The 19,260-nt window shown below is 40.2% G+C and overlaps 1 protein-coding gene across 3 annotated transcripts; it reads right to left on the reverse strand.

The window, feature by feature from the left end:
* Positions 1-1,363: 1,363 nt before the first annotated feature.
* RANBP6 (RAN binding protein 6) lies at positions 1,364-5,985 on the reverse strand. Of its 3 annotated transcripts, none has more exons than XM_020904586.2 (2): positions 5,751-5,980; positions 1,364-4,694 (listed from the first exon to the last, which is right to left on the reverse strand). In XM_020904586.2, exons 1-2 carry the CDS (start codon positions 5,943-5,945, stop codon positions 2,628-2,630), a joined length of 2,262 nt encoding a protein of 753 aa, XP_020760245.1. In that variant the 5' UTR covers positions 5,946-5,980; the 3' UTR covers positions 1,364-2,627. The 3 variants fall into 3 exon arrangements, with proteins under 3 accessions (XP_020760245.1, XP_020760244.1, XP_020760246.1); XM_020904587.2 differs by having other exon boundaries at positions 4,527-4,694; positions 5,810-5,985; XM_020904585.2 differs by having other exon boundaries at positions 1,364-5,981.
* Positions 5,986-19,260: the final 13,275 nt, after the last annotated feature.

The raw sequence follows: 19,260 nt of genomic DNA on the forward strand, positions 1-19,260 counted from the left end.
TGGGATATTTTGACTCTTAAGACTGTTTTACTTCCCATCAATGTGGACCTTTAAAGCACTGATAAAATTCGAAACTAAAAAGCTTTTTCCTTTTTTTTTGGGCGGGGGGGAGAGGGGTCCAGTATGTTAGATAGCAGTCTTAGGTAAGAGTGCTTACCTAAAAAGGGGCGCTTTTAAGGTTTTAGGGTATTGACACCCCCCCCCCCCCCACACACACACCCATCATCTAGTTTATCTAAATCTCCTCTTACCTCATCAGACATTTGTAATTTATTAGGCATTTACAGCATTCTCTCTCCTTAGCACCCATGAGTGAAAGTCACTTGGCCCTGTAGACTCTCTGGGACACCATGGACTATATGGTCCATGGAATTCTCCAGGCCAGAATACTGGAGTGGGTAGCCTTTCCCTTCTTCCCACCCAAGGAATCGAGCTCAGGTCTATAGATGAGTCTTAAATCAGGAACAAAGGCAGACCAGTCTTACTTCAGGGACTGGCAACCAAAAATGTGTCTGACTGGACATCTCTCATTTCCTTTGAGAAAGCCCAAGAATCTGGACCCATCCCATCAGATGTCACCCTCCTCTCTTTAGCCACCAACCATATTTCATGACTCTCAGATAATATTAGCTTGCATTTATTGAACGCTGTGCCACTGATCACTTTATATTCATTACCTTCTTTAATTCTCACAATCCCATGAGCTAGGCCTTATGCTTATTTCACTGATGGAAAACTATTTAGGTTCAAAAAGCAGCTTGGCAAAATTCAAATCTAGGTTTGTCTTCAAAATTCTCCAGGTGCCTAATTCCAAGTCATATGGTAGATTTTCCAATTTTTCATGCACAAGAATATATGGAATTGGTAGAAATGTTTACCAAAGTCTTCTTAAATAAGGAATATTAATAAAGACTCCTGGATGAGTAGAAGGAAATTTAGCTACATGTCACTGCAAGGCCAATTTAACTAGTATGAAAGTAGAAAAAGCTCTTTGAGCTTTTAGGAAATATAGATAAATGAGAAGAAAAACTGCCTTTCAGTCAGACTGTCCATAGAAAACCTCTATTAATACTTTGTGGTGGGGTTTTTTTTTATTTATTCATCTATACTTTTAAATTTAATCTTATTAAAATTATGACTGTACCCCAACCAATGTGCTTTTCTTTTTTTCTCTTCATTAACAATAAATAATTGCAGGGAATGTATAGGAATTGCATATTTAAAATCTCAATTTCGTATCTCTGTCCACAGTGGCCTAGATGGCCTGCTCATGAACTGGTAGGAGGGGAAACAGGGAAATTTTAATGTAAAAGGAATTCCAGACCATAAAAGAACACAGAAGAGGTACAAACACCAACAGCAGTAACAGCTACCATTTATTAAGCACTTACTACATCTTAAATACTCACTAAATACTTTACATACACAGTACTCATAACAGCCCCAGGAAATCCATGACAGATGTATTTGTTCTTAAATTCTGGATAAATAATTTGCTGAGTAGAAAGCTTTTTTTTCTACCCTACAAAAAGCCTGAGATTAAAGACCAACATTGTAACTAATATAAGTAACCCCAGATTTATAGAACTGTTTTCTTAGAATCCACGCTTACTGCTAAATCAATGGTTGTCTCAAAGCTGTTTTCTTTTTCATGTTTAAAGATTAATTTTGCTTCCCTTTCATGATCACAATTGAATTCTCTTTAATGCTACTATACAACTAAGAGTTTCTTCAAAATAGAAATTTAAGCCCCATTTTGAATCAGGGCTTCTCTTGTTAAACTGCTTTGCAGGGAAAAATGGCATACATATACAATGCAATATTCTTCTCAAACACTTAACAGTGATTGACTCCCACAAATAATCATTTACTCTTTGTCAAATACTGTATTACAGTACGTTATATGCTACCAATGTCAGATGCACCAAGATACCCTTTACAGTAACTGTGGTCCTTAAGAGTCCTTGAAGAGTCCTGTGGTCCTGGATAAGTTAAAAACAGACTGATCTGGCCAAGATTTTAAAGTTCTCTTAACTATCAGCTGGACACCTTGGGAACTAGAATATGGATATGTCTCAGCCTCAGGAGGACATTATTAAAAAGTTCTTTGATTATGGAGAAAACTCGCCACATCCTCTGCAGTATCTCAAAACTCTTTTCCAATACCAGTATCCTCCCATTACTATGAAAACTAGGAGTATCATAGAATATGATCACTATATTCTTCATTCACAATTCAAAGGGTTTGTCCTGGAAGTTCTTCTATCCCATCTTTGTGCACTCTTTAACATCTTGTGTTAGGCAGCACGACAACCAAGCACACTGCTTGCCCAGCATCAGGAATTTAGACAAATAGCAACAACGTACATACTTCACATCAAATAGAGGATAGGTGACAAACATTTTAAGACAACAGAAGCACAGGTTATCACCAAGGTCTGTGTTTGATAAAACATGCAAGGTAAACAAGAGGCTATAACACTGACTAATCATGGAGAAACACTGGGAAGGAATATAAACTGCTTAGCAGGGAGAGAACAGATCTCTCAATCATAATGGAATCCACTCACAACACTTATTTGGAGTTACTTTTATGGGGGATGACATTCAAGTAATATTAAAGTGCTTCAAGCAAAATTTAGCAATGCCTGTAAGGCTTCCTGCTGCTCATCATCAAGATGGGAAATGCATTCCAACCATAATTCTTCAGAAGTCTGTACCTGACGTACAACATTAGCTAGGCGTTTGGCACAAGGATCTTCATAGTTAATAGTCTCATTAATTTTTCCTTCTGCAATTATACTAATTATTTTTGGAAGATTGGAATTATTTGGACCAAGTACAATGGGGTGGTTACTTTCAACTAAGTCACAGAGAAAACTCAAAGTCTGAATAGCTTCCTCTTTATCCTCATGCAATGGAAGCCATGACAACCAGTGTGGAAGAACTTCATCTACATTTACACAGTTAGGCTTAAACCTCAAAATCTTCCCTACTGCTGAGATACAGTTCTCTGTAGCAATGACATTTTTTTTGGTTTTGGAATTTGCACACTTAATAACTTTTACTAGCAGTGGAACAGCTTCTGAACATAAAGAACGATAATCATCTCCACCAAACTGTGCCATAACACCCAGGCCATAAGCAGCAGCTTGCCTGACTTCAGGGTTGTTGTCTCGCATATTTAGTAGCATTGGCCACCGAAAATATTCAACATATTTAAATGAGGTTGGACTGCAGTGCTCTATGATATCATCAAATATGCACAATCCCCATTGTCTGTCTGGCCATGGCCTATTAGAACAAATTAGATTCACAATTAATGGAAGTAGCTGTTCAAACCACGGTAAAATCTTTTCCTTGTAAGTACTAAATAATGAGTGCAAAATATCTGATACTTTGGTCAGAATATAAACATCACATTCATCCTCATCTTGCAGAGACATTTCAACCTGTTGATCATAGTTTTCTTCCTGTCTTTTAACCTGTCTTAGTTCTTGGTTTTTAAAGTGCCCTTCAAGTTTTGCTTTCAATATTTCTCCCAGTTCTTCCAAGTGTTCATCATTAAGGCACCCATCTCCCATTACTTCAATGGATTTTGCAAAAGAATTCATTATTTCTGAGAGTACATCTGTATCAGGTTCGGTCCCAATAGCCTTGATTAAGGGATCGCATATGAATTGCCACATCTGTGCAAGATACTCTGGCCCACGAATTCTTGCACATTCCAGGAGAAAAGGCAAGGACTCTGCAGCTGCCACTCGAACATTGTCATGGAAATAAAATTTCAATAAAGGAACCATCAGTTTTACAACTTGTTCTGTATAGTCCACAAATCCTTCTCTTAACTCCTTAGCATAATAAACCAACATCTGGCAAGCAGTTGCTTTTGCTTCAAGTCCTGAAGTTTTAATTCCAAAACTTTGCTGGTCTCCAAGATTTACAAATTGCCATCCATCATCATCACTCATATTCTCCACGTCTTGTGTGTCTAAGAGAGCAACGTCAGGTTTAGCTGAAGCAGTCTTAATAAGAGGCTCAATAACCAGTGGAAGGTACTGTTGAAAATCACTTCCAAGAATTTTACACATTCTAGCCCATGCTGAAACCATGTAAGAGGTCTGAGGGTCATCATCTTCCATATTATTTAAGTCTGATTGTGTCTTCAACAATAACTGCATCACATTTGATGCATCTTGCATAAATTTTTCCTTACCAACAGCAAGACCAACATGGCTAATGCATTCAATAGTCTTTCCTTTCAGAAGTTTGAGTTCCTTTTGAACAGCAAGCTCAACGGTATGCTTTAGTGAGGGCATAAATATATCATAGTATGGTACAAATTTTTCTTCTATTGTATCTGCAACTGAGGCAATGGTTGTCACAAGCTGTTCTAAGGCCAACTTAGTTCCATTGCGAATCAACTCTTGAAGTTTAATCACCAAGATAGAATGTAGATTTCTTACCATACTATCCAAATATAGAACCAGCAATGATTTGGGGCAGTCTTCAATAAAAATAATAAGTGCAGAAGCTGCATGTGACTGTACACGCTGATTACCTTGATTTTCCATAGTACGCAACAGAGCTGCAATCACAGTTTCATGGAATTTCTTTTGGAAGTTAGGTGCAAAATCTGTAGCCATCTGTCCAAGTGTAGTACAGGCTGCTGCCCTCACCCTTGGATGAGGATCCTGAAGAAAAAGCAAAACAGAGTTAACTGTTTCATCTAAAATTGATTCCATTTGCTGATGGCATCCTTCTCCAATAGCAGATAAGGCCATTAATCCAGCATGTCGGTATTTCCAGTCAGGGCTCTGTAGCATCTGCATGATATGCTCCTTAGTCATTGGTAAAACAAGTTTTCCACCGAGCCCACAAGCCAGTCTGTCTAATGCACTCTCAGCAGCAACTGCATTGCTGTCAAAATCATCTTCTTCCATTTCATCAGCATTTACCCAGTCCTCGTCATCTTGTAGATCAACCATCATTGCTAATATATGAGGAACTGCCTGTGCAATAATATTTGTATGTTTTTTCAACATTGGGGTGGCAGTTTCAGACAAGGTCACTATTACTTCAAGTGCCAGCTGGCGTTGCAGATTACTAAGTCTAGAGTCTCCACATAACTTTAGACTCAGTTGCAGAGTATCTTCTAAATAAGGACCCAAATATTTAGGTACAGTATCTGCAATCTCCACAAGGGATTCTAGCACTGAATCATCATCCTGGTAGCATGAATCATTCACAGCCTGTAAGATTCCAGGAAGCAAGTCTGCAAAGTCTTTGAAAAGACCAATATTATTCTCATTAGCAAGTACAAATGCAGCTGCAGCTCTAGCAGATAATGTCCTGATTGCTGGATGTTCTTGATCTTGAATACACTGGTCCAACAACCGTTTGATGATATCCAAATCGTGCCGCTCTTGGTTCCCAAAAATCCCCGGAAAGTGCCAGAAAACGTGAAGTGCAACTTCCCATAGAACCACATTTTTAGAGTAGATTGAATCAACAAGGAACTTCAGACCTTCAGGCCAGTGGTTAGTGCCATCCTCATCTATCAAATTCCTGGCCAGCACTGCAAAAATGTCACAAAGTTTTTTCCTCATACTAGCATGTGTTTCTAACTTAACAGCCAGTATCAGTTCAATCTTGACGTCCCTCTGAACATCAGAAGGCAGATTTGGATAGACTTCCTCAAACCCAGAGGACAAAAGCCGTCGTAGCAGGGCGGCAGCCATTTGTCTCACCTCATAACCCGCTCTTCTATTTCTGACGGCATCTAAGAGGAATGTAGTCTTACACAGACCTGGGATATTTTCATAGATTTCCTCTGCCTGCCGCCGCACCATACAGCTTGGATTGATCAGGTTCTTCAGAAGCTGGTAAAACTCTTGCTTTCCCGACACGGTCGCCGGTACTCCGGCAGACGCGGACGCCGCCATCGCGTTCTGTCAAAGCAACCGCGACGGGGAAGAAGGGCGGGGGTCTGCGTCCCGGAGCAGTGACGTCAGCGAGGCGCTGGCGGGGAGGGGCGGGGCGGGGCGGGGCGGGGCCGCTTCTTCCTCCCCTGCCATGGCTCCCCTTGGTCCGGGAGTTGGGAGGCTGGGAGTCCGGTGGCGCGGGATTCGTGGGGTCGTGGTGGGAGCGAGGGTCACTCTCCATCTGTTTTCCAAAAAGATGAAAATGCACCTACAGAGTGCAAAATAAAACTATGATAATGACTATTAGAATGGGATTATGGGTTTTTTCGTCTTATTTCTAAACTATACGGTTGATACACTGATAATTTTAAAAGAGAGCATACTCCTTGAAAATCTGCTAAGTGAAAGAAGACAATCACAAAAGGCTACATGTTACATGTTTCCCTTTATATGAAAGGTCTTAAGTGGAAAATCCATACAGAAAGTAGATTAGTGTTAGGCAATGGCTGAGGGGAAGGGAGAATACAGAATGACTGCTGTCCGGGAAGTTCTTTCTGGGTGATGAAAATGTAAAATTGATAGTGGAGATAGCTGCACAGCTCTGTGATTATACTCAAACCATTGAATTGTACAATTTAGATTGGTGAATTGTATGCATGTGAATAATGCCTCAATAAAGCTTTTTATCAAATAAGTACAATAAAAGATAAAGACAAAGATTACCACTCCACTATTACACCCAATGCAGTACAGCAGAGGTGCTCAGATTCAGGTGTGTGTCGGAATCACTTGCTCTGTGGATTATAATAAAGAATGAGAAAGGTATTTGAGTAATGTGTGATGAAAAGTGACGTGGGTTAGTAAGATTAGAATCCTGGTCTTGTTTCAAAATTGATTTGAATCCCTGGTCTTGTCACTCAAGATTTTCTTTGCAAACTTAAAATGGTTTTACAGTTTCCTTTTCATAGAGAGCAGCTGAGGTTATTTTAAGAAATAAATGCTCCTGAGGCTAAATACTGTTTCTTTAATTCAGGAAGGGTTGCTTCCCTGGAATTACCAGGCTCATTAATTACCCAGGCTCAGCGGTAAATAATCCACCTGCCAATGCAGGAGGCACAATTTTGATCCCTGGTCCTAGAAGATGCCACATGCTGTGGAGCAACTAAGCCCTTGTGCCACAACTATTGAGCCTGTGCTCTATAGCCGGGTAAACAGGAACTGCAACTACTGAGCGCACAAGTCACAACTACTAAAGCCTGTGTGTCCTAGAGCCTAGTGCTCTGCGGCAAGAGAAGCCAGTTCAATGAAAAGCCTGCCCACTGCAACAAAGAGTAGACCCTGCTTGCTGCAATGAGAGAAAAGCCTGCACAGCAACAAAGACCCAGCACAGCCAAAAATAAATAGCAAAATACATAAATAAAGTTATACATTAAGAAAAACAATCATCGTTACTTTAACTATGATTAGATCTTACTTTTGTATGGGCCTTCCCACTCTATCATTTTAACCATTACACAGGTTTGCAAGGTTGGTAGGATAGGTTTCATACTAATTTTAGGTGAAAAATGGAAACTCAGGAAGGTTAAGGGATTTGCCTAAGATGACACACCCTGAGTCTCAAATCCACCTCTTCTGAAAGCAGCACCAATGCTCTTTCACCATACCGTTTCCCCATAATTACTCTTGATTTTGCAACACAATCAGAGGTTTTCGCTTATTGCAGGGTATATTTTAAACTTCTCTAATTTTGTTCCCTGGTAGTTCATCAGTAAAGAATCCGCCTGCCAATGCAGGAGATGAAGGTTTGATCCCTGGGTCAGGAAGATCCCTTTGAAAAGGAAATGGCAACTCACTCCAGTATTCTTGCCTGGGAAATCCAATGGACAAAGGAGCCTGGTGGGCTACAGCCAACAGAGTCACAAAGAGTCAGACACGACTTAGTGACTAAACAACAACAAAAACAACAACAAATGCTCATTTAGGAAGAAACCTTATTCTCTAAACAGTGCTTTTTATTCTGTGGACTGAAAGTCAACTGCATCAGAATCACTTGAGAAACTTATTTTAAAATGTATATATTAGGGCTCAGTCTCTGAACTACTGAATCAGAATTTCTGGGTGACACAACCCAAGAATGTTCAATTTTAACAAGGACATTGGGTTTTCATGTGAATACAAAAATTTGAGAACCACTGCTGAGATAAATTTTTGTTCTGATTCCAAGGTCTTGACTACAGTTCTGCATCTTGCTCCAGAGTCAATGGCTTTCCCACCATTCTTTGAAAAAATCTAACTATAGGGACTTTGCATTCGCTCTTTCAGAAAATCTTAGTAAGTATTACATGTTGGGGGGAAAAAGCTTGTCTTAAAACCGTATCTATTAGCGTATTAAAGACACAAAAACTAGGGTGAGATACCACCACAGGCCGAATACAATGTTTTAAATTTAAGTCTAAGACTATCAAGTGATAGTAAGAATATGGAGTAATAGGAAACTCAATGATACTTTCGGTGGTAGTATAAGTGAGTTGGTAGAACCATTCTGTAAAAAATGTTTGGAAAATGCTGGGTTAAGATTACGCAGTTATTGGAGAAGGAAATGGCAACCCACTCCAGTACTCTTGCCTGGAAAATCCCACAGACAGAGGAGTCTGGATGACTACAGTCTGAGGAATCACAAGAGTCGGACATGACTTAGCGACTAAACAATAACAATCATTTTAACAACCCTAGAAGAGCGATAGCAGGATGGACACTTCCAGCAAAGGTCTCGTTATCAGTGAATTCGATGAAGACATCGGCAGCTGTATTTGTCTTTTGAGCCCAGATCGTTGGAAGAGAGCAATCAGTTTCACCTGCTGGGATCTAACTCAGAATAAAAACATGGTTAAGAATAAAAGAAAATGCTCTCATTTCCATACTGAGATGTCTGAAATAATACTTAAAAATACTATTTTATACATTATCATCTTGTTTAGCGCCAATGTATATGCCTCCTGAAAGCTTATAAATATATTTTTGATTTTGTGCTCATAAAAAAAACTGAGATGTAACACAATGTGTTATATATTGATTAACATCAGGCATGACATCAATACAAAATTATTATAAAATACATGTTAAATAAACTACAAAAAAAGATTATGCAGTTATTCATTTATTTTCTCAGCACACATTCATTTAGGGTATACTCAAGTATGGTGCTGTGTGCTGGGGATAAAGATTAAATACATGAGGATGCCCAGGAGAGACAGTAAATGCCATATAGTGTGGTGATCACTGTGGTGATGCAACCACATGAGGTTGTGGAGGCAGCTAAGGGAAATCAGGCAAGGCTTCCCAAAGGTGGTGATACCAGGGCTGACTTTTGAATAAAGAGAAGAAATTTCTAAGTAAAAGGAACAGCTGTGTTCAAATGTGGAAAGGTCTCAGAGCCTATTGTGGTGAGTTCTGCCAGTATTTCTTGCTGGAGCATTGGGTATGTGACTTGAGGGGGCTTGGGGATGACATAGGAAGCAGGAAGGAGGAAGACAAAAGTTCTATAGAAGACAGAGCATGAAGGGTCTCATATTCCATTTTAAGAAATTTGGCTTTTTTCCCCCAAAAGGTAAAGAGGAGCAGTTTAAGGATTTTAATCAAAGGCTGTGAAATGATCCACACTTAGAAATATTACTTTGATAGCAATGCAAAAACTGAAGTGTGAAGACTGGAGGCATTTAGGGCTTTCCAGGTGGCAGAGTGGTAAAGAACCCACCTGCCAATGCAGGAGATGTAAGGGACATGAGTTTGATCCCTGGGTCGGTAAGAACACCTGGAGTAGAAAATGGTAACCTGCTCCAGTATTCATGCTTGGATATTTTCATGAACAGAGGTTCCTGGCAGGCTACAGTCCATAGGGTCACAAACAGTTGGACAGGACTGAACACACACACAACCTTAGTTCAGTTAAACTGAAAGTCTAAATCATTGCAGTGGTGGAAGGAAAGAAAAGAGGGCAAGGACTGGATAGGTCAAAAGAAGTCATATCAATAACACCTTACACAGGAAAGAGAAGCCTAGGAAATCTCCCCAAGTTTTGACCTGGGCATCTGGTTGGAGATGCTGTAATTTACCTATTTCTTTACCTACACACGAGGAAAGAACAGTATTAATGCAGACCAAAAGACTGCTAACTCTTTCTAGAAGAATTCCCTAACAAATGAAAGTGTTAATCCCTCAGTCATGTCCAACTCTTTGTGACTGCATGGACTGTAGCCCAACAGCTCCTCTGTCCATGGAATTTTCCAGGCAAGAATACAAGAGTGGGTTGCCATTCCCTTCTCCAGGGGAACTTCCCAATCCAGGGGTCGAACCCAGGTCTTTGGATTTCACACAGATTCACTGTCTGAGCCAGCAGGGAAGTCCTGGCTATGTACCAGGTGGTAGGTACTCAGTGACATTTTATGAACAAAGATGGAGTTACTCCCAGTCTTATCAAAACTCTCCAGTATCCAGTGAAAGCAAAAGTGAAAGTCGTGTCCAACTCTTTGCGACCCCATGAACTATAGTCTATGGAATTTTCTAGGCCAGAATACTGGATAGTGTAGCCTTTCCATTCTCCAGGGGAATCTTCCCAACCCAGGGATCGAGACCAGGTCTCCCACATTGCAGGCGGATTATTTACCAGTTAAGCCACAAGGGAAGCCCAATAATACTGGAGTGGGTCTTCCTTAAGAAGATGAGTCTCCAAATCCATATTTTGTTCTCTAATTGCTCCCACACTCCACAGTGATGGTCATTGTTACAAAAGTAAGAGCTAAACGGAATCCATTTTAGGAAAAATATCTATATTCTTAGTTTAGAAGAACATGCACAGATTTAAAATCTTAAGGTACTTCCTCTCTAGATTGCATAATTCAATTCTATTTACCTTTTGCACTGTTATTTCCTTCCCGCCCCCACCAAGAAGCACACATAATATTCAAGATTTTAAGACTGGACTTGAAGATTTGGTTAAACAACTTTATTAAACTTAGTAATTAAAATTGGATTTTAAGTTTGTTTGCACTGTTGAAAGGCCATTTAAAAATATTTCCACAAGGTGTAAGGTGGCTCAGAAGTGGACAATTCAAGTATTTATTAGCACCTTGCTAAGTGAGGAAAGGTGAAAAATAAGTTGCAAATTTCCTCCAAGATCTGAGAGATTTAGAATCAAGTGGGAGGAGGCAGAATTAAATTGGACATTCTTGACATTTTTGCAAGAATAATCCATAATAAATAAAAATATAGAAAACAAAAAAAACTATGAAGGCTCCCACTGACCTAATTAAAACAATCAGAATATCAGAAAGAAGAATGCTTTTGATGAATTAAAAAGACTTTAAATATAATCAGCAAAAGTTCCAATTGTCTAATACTAACAAAAGTCACAACTCATTGATCATCTTTGGATGCTAGGTCAGCAACTGAAGATTAATAATAATCAAGATTTTTCCTGCCTTTCCCGTATAAACTGTATTTCAGGATAACCTAACAGTTATTCAGATTCTTTATAGAATTCCATATAAAAAGTGCACAAAAATGCTAAAATCATAAAATTACTGTGTTGTAACACAAATGAAATAATGAATGTAGGCAGCAATAACCAGTGGATGCTAAAACCTTTAAATGAAACATTGATTGGGATTTGATAATAGAAGGATTAGGCTGAAACCACCTGAAGTTCCTGACTAATCTTAGTATTATTAAAAGTGGGATAAACCAGAAGTGTCATTTATGTGTTATCTTTTGGTTTCACATTCATATTTTCTATAATTTGTTCTCTGATGCTGAGGTTAGGCTCTGGAAGCAAAATTTCTCCTTTCTTGGCTTGGTCCCTGAGAGTTTCCACCAATAGGAGCCGCTAGAGACTGGAGGCTAGAAAAGAGACAGAAAAGAGATTGCTCCTTCTTGTTTTTCCTTTTCTTGTCTGGATTGCCCCAGCAGTGGCCCGTCCTCCTGGTGACAGTAATTTCCTCTTAATCCAATCACTTCCTGTCTCTGCAGAGATACCCACAATAGCCTGGGGGCACTCATTCCTCTGAGGTTTCACCTGGAGCACTGAACTCAAAGATGCCAGTTCCATTTTGTTCCTTCAGCTTTAGGGATGGTAGCAGGTCCTTCAGTTACCATTTTTTATTACATCAGTGTTGCTTATTCATTCTTTCAGGTCTCTCACACCTATGTAACCAATCTCTTAAATCTCCTCTTGAAGTACTTAGTGTGGTTTCCATTTTTCTATCTGGACCTTGGCTCATTCATATATCAGGCATTAAGTGATGCAATAGGGAGTACAACTATAAAGTATTTTTATTTCAAATCAGGTTTATTAAGGTATAATTTACATGCAATTGTTGTTGTTGTTCAGTCGCTATGTCCGACTCTCTCATGGACTGCAGCACGCCAGGCTTCCCTGTCCTTCACCAACTCCTGGAGTTTGCTCAAACTCATGTCCATTGGGTCAATGATGCCATCTCTGTCACCCCTTTTTCCTCATGCTCTCAATCTTTCCTAGTGTCAGTGTCTTTTCCAATGAGTTGGTTCTTTGCATCAGGTGGCAAAAATATTGGAGCTTCGGCATCAGTCCTTCCAATGAATATTCATTGGATTAATTTCCTTTAGGATTGACTGGTTTAATCTTGCTGTCCAAGGGACTCTCAAGAGTCTTCTCCAGCACAACAGTTTGAAAGCATCAATTCTTCGGCACTCATTCTTCTCTGTGGTCCAACTCTCACATTGTACATGACTACTGGAAAAACCATAGTTTTGACTATATGAACCTTTGCTGGTTAAGAAATATCTCTGCTTTTTAATACATTGTCTAGGTTTGTCATGGCTTTTCTTCCAAGGAGCAAGCATCTTTTAATTTCATGGCTGCAGTCACCATCTGCAGTGATTTTGGAGCCCAAGAAAATAAAGTTTGTCACTGTTTCCATTGTTTCCCCATCTATTTGCCATGAAGTGATGGGACCGCATGCCATTATCTTAGTTTTCTGAATGTTGAGTTTTAAGCCAGCTTTTTCACTCTCCTCTTTCACTTTCATCAAGAGGCTCTTTAGTTCCTTTTCACTCTCTGCCATAAAGTGGTGTCATCTGTATATCTAACGTTATTGATATTTTTCCTAGCAATCTTGATTCCAGATTGTGATTCATCCAGTCTGACATTTCACATGATGTACTCTGCATATAAGTTAAATAAGCAGGGTGACAATATACAGCCTTGACATCCTCCTTTCCCGATTTGGAACCAGTCTGTTCCATGTACGGTTCTAGCTATTGCTTCTTGACCTGCATACAGGTTTCTCAGGAGGCAGGTAAGATGGTCTGGTATTCCCATCTCTTCAAAAATTTTCCACAGTTTGTTGTGATCCACAAAGTCAAAGGCTTTGGCATAGTTAATAAAGCAGAAGTAGATGTTTTTCTGGAACTCGCTTGGTTTTTCTTTGATCCAGTGGATGTTGACAATTTGATCTCTGGTTCCTCTGCCTTTTCGAAATCCAGCTTTAACATCTGAAAGTTCTCAGTTCAAGTACTATTGAAGCCTCGCTTGTAGAATATTGAGCATTACTTTGCTAGCGTTTGAGGATGAGTGTAATTGTGTTGTAGTTTGAACATTCTTTGGCATTGCCTTTCTTTGGAACTGGAATGAAAATTGACCTTTTCCAGTCCTGCGGCCACTTCTGAGTTTCCCAAATTTGCTAGCATATTGAGTGCAGCACTTTCACAGTGTCACCTTTTAGGATTTGAAATAGCTCAGCTGGAATTCCATCACCTCCATTAGCTTTGTTTGTAGTAATTCTTCCTAAGGCCCACTCGACTTCGCATTCCAGGATGTCTGGTTCTAGGTTAGTGCTCACGCCATTGTGGTTATCTGGGTCATGAAAATCTTTTCTTAATATCTTCTGCTTCTGTTATGTTCATACCATTTCTGTCCTTTATTTTGCCCATCTTTGCATGAAATTTTCCCTTGGTATCTCTAGGTTTCTTGAAGAGATCTCTAGAGATCTCCATTCTATTGTTTTCCTCTATTTCTTTGCATTGATCACTGAGGAAGGCTTTCTCATCTCTCCTTGCTATTCCTTGAAACCCTGCATTCAGTTGGATATATGTTTCCTTTTCTCCTTTGCCTTTAGCGTCTCTTCTCAGCTATTCATATGGCCTCCTCGGACAACCATTTTGCCCTTTTGTGTTTCTTTTCTTGGGGGATGGCTTTAGCTGACTGTGGCTGATATCATGAACTCCTTATTGCAAAATTTAGACTTAAATTGAAGAAAGAAGGGAAATCCACTAGACCATTCAGGTATGACCTAAATCAAATCCCTTACAATTGTACAGTGTGTGTGAGTGTGTGAAGTCACTCAGTCGTGTCCAACTCTTTGGGATCCCATGGGCTGTAGCCCACCAGGCTCCTCTGTCCATGGGATTCTCCAGGCAAGAATACTGGAGTGGGCTGCCATTTCCTTCTCCAGGGGATCTTCCCAGCCCAGGGATTGAACCCAGGTCTCCCGCATTGCAGGCAGACGCTTTACCATCTGAGCCACCAGGGAAGCCGCAATTATACAGCGGAAGTGACAAATAGATTTAAGGGATTAGATCTGATAGACAGAGTGCCTGAAGAACTATGGATGGAGGTTCATTTTCCACAATAGATGTATGTTATTAGAGTATTAAAAAAAATTGAAAATAACCCCAAAATGGAAATAATAGTTGTTGCATAAGCCATGATATTTTAAGATGTGTTGAAATGGTTCTGTGGGAAAAGAGGATAAATAATATGTACACACCACGTATACTTTGTATAAAAATATGGCTCTGTGGGCCTGGAGTGAGGCAGAGGGAGAGACTGCCTCCCCAGAGGGCATCTTAGTGGGCCCCAAGTGTGTGCCAGGCCTGGAGTCTTCCCCTTAGGTCATGCTCTAGGACAAGCAGATAGGTCTCTTTCTCACTGGGGCAGTGGTGTACTTCTGTCCATCTTTTTGTGATATGCCCTGGGGTAGTGGGCTACCAAGAAGTGTCTCTCTATTTGTTGCAGTCCCAGGAGACTCATGAGTGCAGGTTCTTCTGGCCATTAACCAAACAATCTAGAAGTGTCCCCTGGGTGTGTGTGCATGCTCAGTCTCTTAGTCCTGTCTGCCTCTTTGTGACCCCGTGAACTGTAGCCCGCCCGGCTCCACATGGGATTCTCCCGACAAAAAAATACTGGAGTGGGTTTCCATTTCCTCCTTGAGGGGATATTCCTGTCCAAGGGGTCGAATCTACATATCCTACTTTAGCAGGCGGATTCTTTACCACTGAGCCACTGAGGCCCATAAACATACCTTAGAGTATTGTAAAATCTGGGATCTTGTGCTCTGGAGCATGACAGAGGAAAGCAGGAAGATAGTGCTCTGGGGTCTCTGAAGAGGATTACAGTCAGCCCTTAGATGTGTGTTTAATTGCAGTCTTTCCCTTAGGCTGTGGCTATGAAAACAAGGCATCTGAAGTCTGTGTCTTGGCCCAGGGTCACACAGGTGGGGTTAGATGGCAGCAGCGCACATCCTGGACAGGAGCGAGGGAGCTGCTCCCAGACTTTACTTCCGTTAAGGACATCCAGACTCGCTTACGCCCCACAACTTCCTACCTGAATCTATGGGGAGATGTGACGTGAAAGAAAGCACCTTAAGCTTAAAGGCGCATAGTGAAAGTCTCAGTTCTCAGAAAAGTGGTGAAACCTCATGGGGAGAGGAATGTTATGCATAAAAGCTTGTGGCGAGTTTTGCATGAGACCCCATAGCAGGTGAACCTCTGGATAATCCAATTTTTCAACAGTAGACTCTACTATCAATGATACTAGCACCTTAGATGAGACGTCTTAGAGTGCTGATTAAGCTATCACAAGTCATGGACGGCAGAAACCTACCACAGAGTCTCCTAGAGATTAGCCAACACAACAAACTTAAATATAAGAGAAAATTTTTTCTTTTTTTTTTTTTTCTTTAAAGTTCATTCTCCTGGAGACTTCTCAAGCAAAATTTTCTTTCTTTGAAAATGAAGCACCCAAGACAACAGATTTCCTCAGGGAATTTAAATCCTATTTTAAGAAAAGAATCATCTGGATAGAATTGCATGTGGAGTTTTCTCCCTACCATCATAACTATGTCAACAATATTAGAAAGAGCTACTCTGTGCTTTGGACTAGGTGAACCTTCTTAAGGGTCCTTTCCAAATTCCCATGCTATAGTTTTGGGAGTCATTTAATCGAAAACTTTTACAGAAATAGTAGTCAACTGCATTACAGTAGGCTTCCTATTATTCCTCCATCCTGGTTATTGTTTTAATAACAATAAAGTGACAGACTGATGAGAAAATATAGGTCTAGGTTCTTCGGGTTCTTTTCTGTTTTCCTGGAAAGTTTCTAAGGTTTCTAATTTATTTTAAAGATGTTGATTTACATAGAAATTTATTACAACATTCTATGTTTGTGGGCACTTTCTTGGTCTTTTACCTGGGCATTTTTTTTTTTTTAATGAAGAAAATGATATATTGACAAAATTGAAGAAAATGTTATACTAAGAGACAGAATAATGACTAGACCAGTGAATGAATGTTCTTTCAGTTTTTCAGTTCAGTCGCTCAGTCATGTCCAACTTTTTGCAACCCCCATGGACTGCAGCATGCCAGGCTTCCCTGTCCATCACCAATTGAGTGTTCTTAGGGGACAATAGAAAAAAAAACCTTTTAGATTAGTTTCATTATAAATCATTCACTGACAGTGAGCACAGACCCTTTCCTAGGAACAGAGAACTTAGGTAACTTGTCTGAGATCATACAGCTAGGAAGTGCAGAACAAGACTGCACTTTAGACTTTTTAGCTCTCACACCATCCCTGGTGTGGGAATGTATGAGTAGAGGGAAAGATTTTAAGGAAAAAATGACGTTTCTAGTGCAAAGAAGGAGAGCCTGAAAGAGAATGCACCTGAGGTAAGCTTGCAGTTGTGATGGTAGGTAGGCAGTGATTGAAGGACTTTTCTTTTTTTAAAGATGAATGAATGATGAATAAAGATGAGTAAAGATCATCATGGTCTCTATTTTCTTGGTGAAACCATTGGTCTTAAGTACAGCAGTGAGGGTTTGAGGAAAAAGTCAAAGGTTTTGGAGAAGCCATGGGAGTGAGGAGTGAGGTATCCCTCGTTGAACAAAGATAATTTTAGGAATTGAAACGGGGAAAAAAAAGAATTGCAAATTTTTCTTCAGTTGAGATTAGAAACCAGGAACCCATAGTGGCAACAGTCCATTAATTATACTCTAAGGTGAAAAAGGCAGGGTTTGGTGTCATTGGTTCAATTCTATTTTGTAAAACACCTGCTGCTGCTGCTGCTGCTGCTAAGTCGCTTCAGTCGTGTCCGACTCTGTGCAAACCCATAGACGGCAGCCCATCAGGCTCCCCCGTCCCTGGGATTCTCCAGGCAAGAACACTGGAGTGGGTTGCCATTTCCTTCTCCAATGCATGAAAGTGAAAAGTGAAAGGGAAGTCGCTCAGTCATATCTGACTCTTAGTGACCCCATGGAGCAGCCCACCAGGCTCCTCCGTCCATGGGATTTTCCAGGCAAGAGTACTGGAGTGGGGTGCCATTGTCTTCTGCATGTGTGTATAAAACATGTGTAGGAAAAGGTTTAGTGTATATACCAATTTGTTATAGTGGTTACTTTTTTTCCCCCCCAGTGGCTACTTTTTACCCATACATTTCTGTGTGGTTTAAATTTTTATAGCAATATATTTCTGTATTACTTGTATCAAAAATGGGGAAAGTGATGGCCTGGTCAAGGCTTTAGTCTCCTGAGCATGTCTGCATCTCCACAGAGATCACCTAGAGCCAATTGTATAGTGATTGAAGCTTCAGAGATAGGAAAAGTCCTACCTGGAGCCTTGTAACACAGTTCACAGCTGCTGCATAAACCACAATGCTTAAACCAGAGCCAGTACTCTAAGATTAGTGGTATCCAGTCCCACTGCTGCTGTGGTAGAAGACTGCAGCTTCCCCTACAGCTTGCATCTGTCCATTAAAAGCATTCAGACTCAGGGAAGATCTGGAAACGTTCATAAAATTATATTTTCCAGCTGCTTAAATCTATGCCTGTAGGAATCTCCCTCCAGCTTGTGGGAGAGGTTTCCAGATTCTGTTTTGGCACTTGTGATGAGTGACAACTGCAGAAATTCCATGGCTGGTCCAGATTGTAAGTGCTTTTCTATTTATATTTGTATGTCAAGATACATCTAAAGCAGCATGAATTAATTTTTTGAAATATGTCTAGTCAATACAGTCCCCCTGTGAAGATTAATTCTATAAAATAAGACAAATGAGAGATAGCAATGAAAAATAGAAGAACACTCAATTAAGCAAGATTCTTTTTGTGATAAAGAAAACAGAAATTGAGGATTGAAGGCCAAAAATCAAAACAAAACTGTTCATCCCGATAACACAGTACTAATACTGGAAAAGACTTGGAAGGTAGACAAAGCTAGATTCAACTTTGTGCTTCACCACGTTGAGACTCTGGGGAGAATTACTAAACTTCAAGCCATCTGCTCATCTTCAAAGAGGAATAATAAGACCTGGTTCACTGGGTAATTGTAACATCCAAATGAGACAAAATATAAATGTAGAAATTTGTTTTGCAATATTAATTCATGTGGGGTTTTTTCCCCTATTTTTTTCCCTTTCTTCATTTTCCAAGAAGGTCATTTGTGCATCCCTTCCCTGGGAGTTATTATAAGGAAGAAAGCTGTTGTTTGAAAACAAAGTTGCTTTTCTTGTGTTTTGTGAAAGCTTAAACTCATCAAGGAGATTTTTTTAGGTATGAGTGGTATGGGAGGGGAGTGGGTATTCTTATACAGAATGAAATAGGATCAGAGAGGAAGTGGACATTTCTGCCCAAATTAAGGAAAGGATGGAGGATATTCCTTTAGGATGGGGGAACTACTGGAGGTTGAATCTCCACAGGTGTGTAGTGCATAGGTGAGCCTACATGCTAGTACCTGACTCCCAGATCTGTAAATATACTGTGCCCAAAAGGGGCATACTTCCATACTTGCAAACTTCCAAGGGACTATTTGAGCTCAAGTAATGAGCATCCAGTTGGTGGTGCAACCAAAGCCTGGAGTGGTTTCTCCATCTACTTTGTTCTTTATAAGCTCCATTGAACCTTCTGTATAACTCAGTTGGACGGGAGTGTGTCTTTGCCTATATTTCCTTGAGATGACAGTTTGAGAGAAAAGCTGGGGCACAGGTAATCTGGGACGTAATCCCATGGAGCAGGAGTTCAGCACAGAGAGTGAGGG

This window comes from Odocoileus virginianus, chromosome 18 (genome assembly GCF_023699985.2).
Source record: "Odocoileus virginianus isolate 20LAN1187 ecotype Illinois chromosome 18, Ovbor_1.2, whole genome shotgun sequence".
NCBI lineage: Eukaryota > Metazoa > Chordata > Mammalia > Artiodactyla > Cervidae > Odocoileus > Odocoileus virginianus.